Consider the following 9335-nt stretch of genomic DNA (forward strand, 5'->3'; position numbering starts at 1 on the left):
AAAAATACAAAGCCCTAGGAGCAAGCGAACCAGCACCTACAACTGCACTTACCAAATGCCACAGCCCTTCCCAAGGCAACTGATCTATGTAACAAATGTCAACGTTGCCTCACATTCTGAACAGAGACTTCTTTCTTACACACCGAAGAAAATAAAGCACTAACAGGGGCTGGGAGCTAAAACTGAAGGGAGACGGCTTGCCCCCTTGCCTCACAGACTTCACAACAGAACACTTGCTCTTTGCTGCAGAAAAAAAAAACGCACAATGATTACGACTGAGCTTGTAGAACTGACTTGACATGATTTCTTTTATACCAAGGATGAAGTTTGATCAACCTATCCCAGCTGAGTTAATAGATTCCAAAACAGCTTGTAAGTAAGCAATTTAAATGGGGTCCCTACACAAAACCTATTTTTTTTCTGATCCAGACTCTAAAACATGTAGCACAAGTCAGTTGTCTCTAGGTCAAGTTAATAAGATGGGTTTTCTATACTGTATCAGAAGCCAGAAACCATTGCGTATAATTAAAGGGGAACTTAAGCCTAAAGAAGTAGGCTAGAAATGTTGTATATTGTTTTTTGCTTCTGTACCAGCCCAAGGCAACCACAGCCCTTTAGAGCAAGGGCACACGGGCTTATTCGGGGAGATTAGTCGCCCCGGCAACAAATTTCTTTGGGGTGACAAACTGCCTTCCCGCCGGGTATAATAAAAAATCGCCAGCGGGATTACACTCACGGCACTTAGTTTTCCCATGGCGCCGAAGTTTCCTCATGAGGCCATCCCGCTGGCGATATTTCATTATAGCTGGCAGTAAGGCAGTTCGGGGAGATTGTCGCCCTAAAGAAGAGGCGATTTGTTGCCGGGGCGACTAATCTACCCTTACCCTTTAGCAGTAAAGATCTGTGTCTCCAAAGATGCCCTAGTAGCTTCCCATCTTCTTATCTGCTGATTCACTGCACATGCTCTGTGCTGCTGTCACTTACTGAGCTTAGGGACTCAATATACCGTAAGCATAGAATTTTAATGTCACAGTATAAGGCTGAAGCCCATTAGTAATTAATACATCTACATGGCAGCACAGAAACCAGTGCAATTAGCATCATAATTTAATAATCAGCCCTGTAGCATCAATTTATATTACAGGCGAACCTCATTTTCTGCTGGATAATTAGTGACGAGCCCTAAGCTTAGCTTCTCAACAGCTGCTCAGAGCCCACTGAGCATGTGAGTGTCACAGACACTTTCCAAGATGGTGACCCCCTGTGACAAGTTTGAAGTCCTGGATCATTGCTGCTATTGACAAGCTGAAACTTTAGGCTGGTGCAATAAGTTCAGTATATAAAATATGGCATTTTTAGGCCACATTCATTTTTTGTGTTTAGTTCTCCTTTAACAGCTACAAATGCTGCTTTAAAGTGCCAGAATATTTACAGAAACTTTAATGTATATTGAAACATTGCAACAAAATACATTTATTTTCAGTACACAAATGGTATTCACTTTGAGATCAACCTGACCAGTGAGGCTAAAAGGTTATTGTGACAGTTTTTACCGTGTATTCTGCAGTTTTAAAGCTTCTTAAACATCTCACCCGTGGCACTGCGTTGAGGAAAACAAGGAGGGCTTAACAGAATTGCAGAAAAGTAGTAAACAAAATCAACACAGTTAAGAAAAAGTTTTTTTTAATAGTTTTATAATTTAAATAACTTAAGACTGGGAAAATCTAACAAAAGCAGGCCTTTAAAAAAACAAAGTGAGGAAAGAATATGGATTTTAATTGACTCCCAAGTTTCCGCTTACGTTCCCCTCCCACCCAGTTTAAAAGTTCATACGCAAGATCCAATCATGATGTGTTCTCAAAAGTATCCCTCCTGCCCACTGGCAATGTTTTTGACTGGTGCTAAAGCCTCCGGAGAGCTCTTTTTTTGTCTGTCTTCTTTTTTGCTGCAAGTTTCTTGTCCCTATCTCCTGCATGTTTCTTTGCCATGGGTCCATCCCCACTGACAACTGGGGTTGAGGCAGAGGAGCATGGGTCTGTAGGATCCTTACCCCTTAAGCTGGTACCCTGAGCGTGGATATCAGTCATAAGCCTTGCACGGGAAGCATACTCTTCATAGTTCTCCAGTAAGAGGCGCCCTGCCTCTTCATTCAGTGCTGACTCTGGGTTCGGGTGAATCAACAAACACTTTATTGTCTTAAGAAAAGAAATACATAGTCAGGTTAGTGGAAAAACATCCTAAAGGTAAAACCTGGATTGTAAAGAAATTGCAAAAATCAGCCATGTACCTGATGTCTGCTGCAAATGTTAAGGGTTGTTAAAAACAAAAAAAAAAAACATTCAATTTCATATTGTCTATATAAATAGACATTAGGCATGGAATAAGCACAACTTGCTTGCTTTTTCTGAGTTGGGCGACATTCATTGACAGTTACATCCAATATATCTCATAAGAGGGCTCCTTTCCTAGCAGATGTATTAGAGCTCACTCAAATAAACAATTCCAGTACAAACAAAATCTAACAAAATAACTGCCTTTTGCACAAACCCAGCATGTAGAGAGACAGGATGTCTGGTGATTTTAATAGAGTGAGCTCTAATACATCTTCTAGGCAAAAGGAGCCCCCCCTATAAGATATATTGGATCTAACTGTCAATGCTTATCTTGACACACAACTGCTGCAACAAGAGAGAATGAAGAGAAAGATGCTGAGAGGAAAAGTAAGGGTAAACTTGATTTAAGAAAAGGTACAGAATTTTTAATTGATTACATTTAGAAAACTTTTTTCAGTATGCTGATTATATTAAATTTTCATTTTGGTGATAGTTCCCCTTTAAACCCTTAACCAAAACAAACTAGGTAAGATTTCTGGGAGACAGTCATTCGAGGCAAGGAATGAACTTTTGGCAAGATTGTGCACCTTATTTTACAGAACATTGTAAGAGAACTGAAGTCATACAAGCCCCCACTTTACTACATTATTATTAAAGGACTGGTAACAATTTTTTTTTTTTTAAATTCGTTAATATACAATGGGAAAAAAAACGACGACAAATGAACTTTGAAATTGCAAGTCTTTATTAAGAAATAACTTACGGAAACTCCGTTTGCACTCCTCTTCAGAAAAGGCGACCCATCGTGCAGCTCTCGATTTCTCCTGCCTGGCTATCTCCTATAAGGAAGGGAGGAGAAATGGAGTGCCGCACGATGAATCGCCTTTTCTGAAGAGGAGCGCAAGCGGAGTTTCTGTAAGTTATTTCTTAATAAAGACTTGCCGATTTCAATTAATTTGTCTGTTTTTTCCCCGTTGTATACCAACTAATTTTTTTTAAAAAAATTTGATGTTACAGGTACTTTAAGATATAGCGTAGTTACTTTAAGTATGACGTGCCTTTAAAGTTATATATAAAATATAGGTACGCGGAGAGCCCAATAAACAACATTAAAAAAAAAACAAATCAAAGAAACGTGGAACACTCACCAGCAAAACATGCCTTATGCCGAGCTCCGCTTTCCAGTCTTTCTTTAGCACGTTTACACAGATCTCTCCATTGTTGCTAACATTCGGATGGAATATCTTTGTTAGAAAGTATCCTTTTGGTGGTGCTGCTGGGAAGTCTTTACCCAAAATCAGTTTCATTCGAAACATACCTCCTGCATATGGGGTGCCTTCTGTAAATTTGTAAAAATGTAAATTTGAGTAGTGGAAATTAATACACATTACAGAACTGCAAAATCTACTGGAAAAAAAAACAATTACAAAATATGTCACTTAGACAAGGATACACCTTTTCACCATTAGTTCATTAGGGCCTGGGTTGAACTTTTTGCCTGTATGATTATCTATGGCTTTTATATCTTGCAGTTTAAAGGGCAAAATGTGAAATTAAAAAGTAAAATTGCTTACTTCCTGTTTCATTCAAGAAATAAAAATAAATAAATCAGCCGGCCATTGAGAAGCTGCTATCCTAAAAAAAAAGCTTCTAGTGCTGTTTACTCAGGTATGGTAAAGCAATCTGCAGAATAAATATAATGTTATAACATGCACTATTGTGGCTAATCTGTTGGCAAAAAACTGCTCCGGTAACTTTCCTTCTCCTTTAACTGATACTGCAGGCCGGTCCTCCTGTTCGAAAACTCCGACCATAGCTACATCTGTGCTAGCTCCGCGGAGCAATCTACTTCCTGCTTCTGTGTGCCGGGGGTGTAGGCACAATAGAGTGCAAACCTAAACTTTAAGCAAAAAGCCAATTTTTTTCAGTCTACTGCGATGCCCTAGGACAACAGTAGAAAGAAGCCAAAGATAGTTGCAATTTGGTGCTCATAATTAAGTACCCAAGCTGGTGGTGTGTTCTACTAACAGAAGCACTGGCTCCGGTAAGAGATTATAATCAGCAGGGGTGCCAACATTTTCCTTCTTTAAACAGACATTTATCTCCGAAACCTTGGGGCTGTTTTTAGACTTGTGCGGAACTACACTTCTACGCCTGAATGTGGCTCATGAAAGAAAAAAAAAAACAATAAACTCAACTACATTTTAGCAACAGTTAAAAACTGACTATAACTCACCTGGTCCTTCAATATTAACCTGCACATCGGTTATATCTTCTTCATTTGGGATTATCTTTATTCCTTCAGGTGGGTCAGATGTCAGAGTGGAAACTTCTTTATATACCCGACGAATGATATGCGGGGGCAAGTTTTCAACGTTTGAATTCTGTTAAGAGAAAAATTAAGAGAAGGTAAATGTTTATCACCAAACTAGTCATTACTAAGCAAGAACTATCCAGCTGCTGATAGGCTGTAAGAATCTACTGATACTGACATCACTTACAATGCACAAGACCTTTTATTTGGGCCAAATAGAACTGCGGAAAGTCTTAAAGGAGAAGGAAAGCTACTGAGGCAGTTAATTGCCAATAGATTAGCCACAATAGTGCACACTATAAGTATTTATTGTGCAGAATGCTTTCCAATACTTGAGTAAACAGCTCTAGAAGCGCTCTGTTTAGGATAGCAGCTGCCATATTAGCTCGTTGCGACATCACTTCCTGCCCAAGTCTCTCTCCCTGCTCACTCATAGCTCTGGGCTCAGATTACAGCAGGGAGGTGAGGAGGGGTTTAGAGAGGAGCAGACTGAGCATGCTCAAGCCCTGGAGGTTTAAGCTGAAAACAGGAAGTCTGATACAGAAGCCCATGTATACACAATAGAAGGAAATAAATGCTGTGTTTCTTTTGACAGAGGACTCAGCAGCATCACTGAGAGTTTACTAGTGTATTTATATAGACCTTTCTGATAAAACGCAGCTAATTTTAGCCTTTCCTTCTCCAGTAAAGTTGCAAAACATAGACAGATTAAAGCTGCTGATATTGGTCCCCAATCTATATCTGGCCAAGAAATTCAACGCACTGGCCAGTTGATGCTGTCCTGCGACCTGTCAGCGCCCATTCTCTTCATTGTAATCCAACTGTTCGCCCTAGTGCAGAACGTTCGGATTAACCAGATATTGCCCTACTGTTGGTGGGCATATAGGGAAAAGCTCTTGTGTATGGCCACCTTAATGCTGTGGGCACAAAGGCCTAGAGAAGCTTATCTGCTCCCTCCCCTATTGATTTTAATGTGATCAGTCCGTGTGCCAATATTTATTGAAACTGTATATGAATTAGGGCCCCTATACCTCCTGGGCCCCCCTCTGTGGTGACAAGCAAATGTGCCATTTTGCTTCATGGGTTTCCACAGATATTCATTTATTTTTTTTTAGACTTTTTACACTGAAAATATTGTGCTGTTTTTTGGCTACTTTTGAAGTGTCTCTTGGCTAGTTTTGGGCTGGTTTAAAAAATGAAACCTGGCAAGGCTGCCAATATTGAAAGTAGCACTATGGCAGCTCCCTGACAAACCCCGAGACACGTTGGGGAGAACCCATGGGGTGGGAGTGCTAGGGAAGGGGTTTGTGGGAAGACAGAGAAGACATTTGCATGAGGAGCCCCTCGAGGGGATGAGAGCCAATATATTAAGCAGACATATTGGGGGATGTCGCCCTGATACTGTACAACGCCCCCCTCTGAGCAGAAGAGCTCACACACTTACCATGCCTCTCTGTGACAATCAGGGGTCGGAGGAGAACTGTTCAGCGACGTAACGGGGTTTGTTTCTCTGAGATACGAACACTCCGGGCCTACTCGTAATACAACCCAATTAAAAAAAAAAAAAAGGATATGACGTTGGTGGATTACACGGCCTAGTCCTATAAACAAGCGTTGGCTCAAACGGTTCCTTCAATTCTTTTTTTTTTTTTACTTTTTCGTTTTCCTCCTTTGGTGCCCTCCCCGGTTCCCAGACCCAATCCACCTATTCTTCTTTCACTCCCCCGGCACTAAGCCTCTTCTGCTTCCCGACGCCCCTTCATATAACCTTCGTCCGTTTCTAAGACACGCCTCATTCCTGCTCCGCTAGTTCCACCAATCGCAAACGCGGCGCGTCACGTGATTCGACCAATGAACGGTTGCGAAACGGAACCAGCCGCCGTTGTTAGTGATTGACATCCTTTTAAACCAACGACGCAACAGAATCATGAAATGACAACGCTAAGAGGGGAGTTGTTAGGCTGTTGCCGATTGGACCGTTTGAATATAACTAAGTGACGTCGCTGGAGGAGGCGTTGCTGTGTATGTGTACGTTAGTCTTTGTGCATGAGGAAATGAGTGAGTTGGTTAGGACTTCCGGTTGCTGCGAAATGTCAGGCGAAGAGTAAAAGCTATGATAGCTAATGTTATAGCCGCCTGTCTCTTTTAATAGTAGTATAAAGGAGTGATGTGTTGGGGAGCACCGACCATCAAACACAGTGTGTGATATGCACGGTCAGATAATAGTCTATATACAAAGATAATGAAAGAACTGGCCCAGTTGTGTAAGACTACAATACCCAGCATGCAATGGGGCCGACTTGTGTAGAAGTCTGGAGTTACTGGATTTTGGGCTCTGTATTTAGGATTGCCACCTTTTCTGGAAAAAAATACCGGCCTTCCTATATTTTTGTGGTTTTTTTTCCCTATAAATAACATTGGCATCAAGTAACATTTTTACCGGCCAGGAACATTTTGAGGCAAAAAAGTGTATTAAGTAGTACATTTATTTACTCCTATCAGGCGTCCTGCCTGGGTCCTTAAGTGTATTACGGATCGGGAGTGCGCCTTATGAGGGTGAAGGGGTTGGAACTGGTTGTGTGATCCGTGGGCTAGAACTTATTGCCAGTATTGAGTGCCTGAGGCACATTGTACTCCAATCAAAGGGTGTTACGGATCGGGAGGGTGTCCCATGAGGGTGAAGGGGTTGTAATTGTCTCAATGATCTGTGGGTAGAACCTCAAGCTAATCGCTAGAACTAAGTGCCTGCGGCACACTGTACTCCTACAAACGCTACCACGAGAACTGGTCAGCGTGGCTAGGGAGCCATTTGTTAATTTACTGTGCCAGTGGCATACATCCTCCTTTTTTTGCACATTACATTACTTAAAGGGATACTGTCATGGGGAAAAAAAATGTTTCCAAAATGAATCAGTTAATAGTGCTGCCCCAGCAGAATTCTGCACTGAAATCCATTTTTCAAAAGAGCAAACAGATTTTTTTATATTCAATTTTGAAATCGAACATGGGGCTAGACATTTTGTCAATTTCCCAGCTGCCCCAAGTCATTTGACTTGTGCTCTGATAAACTTCAATCACCTTTACTGCTATACTGCAAGTTGCAGTGATATCATCCCCCTCCCTTTTCCCCCCAGCAGCCAAACAAAATAACAATGGGAAGGTAACCAGATAGCAGCTCCCTAACACAAGATAACAGCTGCCTGATCTAAGAACAGCACTCAATAGTAAAAACCCATGTCCCACTGAGTGACATTCAGTTACATTGAGAAGGAAAAACAGCAACCAGCCAAAAAGCATTTCTCTCCTGAAGTGCAGGCACAAATCACATGACCAGGGGCAGCTGGGAAATTGACAAAATGTCTAGCCCCAGATTTCAAAATTGAATATAAAAAAACCTGTTTGCTCTTTTGAGAAATGGATTTCAGTGCAGAATTCTGCTGGAGCAGCACTATTAACTGATTCATTTTGAAAATTTTTTTTTTCCCATGACAGTATCCCTTTAAGGCTTTGCTACTAATCTCCTTAACGTGGCCAACTTCTCACATTGTGGGAGGGATCTCGGAATGGGTGAAGGGGTTGGTGTTGTGAAGGATACTCTTTGAGTGGGTATTGCATTTTGGTTGCAGCCAGTTTACCCAATACCCATTGGGCCCAACCAATTACCACTGGTTATATTGGTGCCTAGAACCACTTTCCATAACCCTCTCTTTACCCGGTCAATCAGCCTCCAGCTTCTAACTGATTTTTCAATGTTGCTGTTTGGACATCCATTTTAACATTCTAATAAAGGTTATGTTTTAATTTCAATATTTCGAATTTAATTTGGTGCTTACGTATGGGCAGGTGCAGTTATATGGGACAGTTCTTTCATTCTCTTTTCTCTTCTTTTAATAGTAGTAAAAACAAAAGTAGAACACCGATTAAAAGATGAGTGTTTATTAATTCAGGGATTGGCTTTGGCATGCGACTTAATGAAAGGTCTAGTTGCTGCATGCCTAGCCAGTAAAAATTATGACTGACCCCCAATGTTATTAATAGGGAGAAAAGATAAATATACAGGAAGGCCGGTATTTTTTTCCAGAAAAGGTGGCAACTCCACTCCTGCTGGGCTTAGAAGGCAGAACTAGTCAGTGCCAAGATCTTTTGTCCTAATTGGAGCCCTGTTGAAACAACAAAGTAAGGATGGATTTTAAATTATATAACAGTAGCTTTGGTGGCAGTTTATAGCAGATAATACCTCAAATACCGTATATACTCGAGTATAAGCCGATCCGAGTATAAGCCGAGGTACCTAATTTTACCTACGAAAACTGGGAAAACTTATTGACTCTAGTATAAGCCTAGACACAACTACAGCCCTGTCTCCCAGTCCCAGCAGCGCACATTCCGCCAAAGAGACCCCCCCAGCAAACAACCGGACTTCTTTGCAAAGTTGATGGTGACAGAGAATTGCCAAACGGATTACTGTGTGTATTGTCCCACTACCATGTGCAGAGGGTGCTGTGTGATATTGCCATGGCACTTTTAATTCTTTTCATATAACCAACTAGAGGGTTGCTGTGTGATATTGCCATCACTGTTTATATCTTCATATAACCAACAGAGGGTGGCTGTTAGTGGATAATGGCAGTCACTGTTAATTTTCATATAACACAACTGAGGGCATGTGTGATATTTGCAAGTTCAGC

At 41.2% G+C, this 9335-nt stretch overlaps 1 protein-coding gene across 2 annotated transcripts; it reads right to left on the reverse strand.

Moving 5' to 3' along the window:
* Positions 1-1666: 1666 nt before the first annotated feature.
* Positions 1667-6450, reverse strand: ube2s.S (ubiquitin conjugating enzyme E2 S S homeolog). 2 transcript variants are annotated; one of them, XM_041571563.1, is made up of 5 exons: positions 6358-6450; positions 6092-6180; positions 4570-4717; positions 3482-3672; positions 1667-2195 (listed from the first exon to the last, which is right to left on the reverse strand). In XM_041571563.1, the coding sequence occupies exons 2-5, from the start codon at positions 6092-6094 to the stop codon at positions 1902-1904; spliced, it is 636 nt and encodes a 211-aa protein (XP_041427497.1). In that variant the 5' UTR covers positions 6095-6180; positions 6358-6450; the 3' UTR covers positions 1667-1901. The 2 variants fall into 2 exon arrangements, with proteins under 2 accessions (XP_041427497.1, XP_018083583.1); XM_018228094.2 differs by having other exon boundaries at positions 6092-6433.
* Positions 6451-9335: the final 2885 nt, after the last annotated feature.

This window comes from Xenopus laevis, chromosome 7S, assembly GCF_017654675.1.
Source record: "Xenopus laevis strain J_2021 chromosome 7S, Xenopus_laevis_v10.1, whole genome shotgun sequence".
In the NCBI taxonomy this organism is placed as follows: domain Eukaryota; kingdom Metazoa; phylum Chordata; class Amphibia; order Anura; family Pipidae; genus Xenopus; species Xenopus laevis.

Excerpts from the sequence above, each read along its gene's own strand:
- ube2s.S (XM_041571563.1), bottom strand. Across the intron at positions 3,673-4,569 it reads GGTTAATATTGAAGGACCAG|AAGGCACCCCATATGCAGGA; the intron begins GTGAGTTATAGT and ends ACAAATTTACAG. Across the intron at positions 2,196-3,481 it reads GCATAAGGCATGTTTTGCTG|ACAATAAAGTGTTTGTTGAT; the intron begins GTGAGTGTTCCA and ends TCTTTTCTTAAG.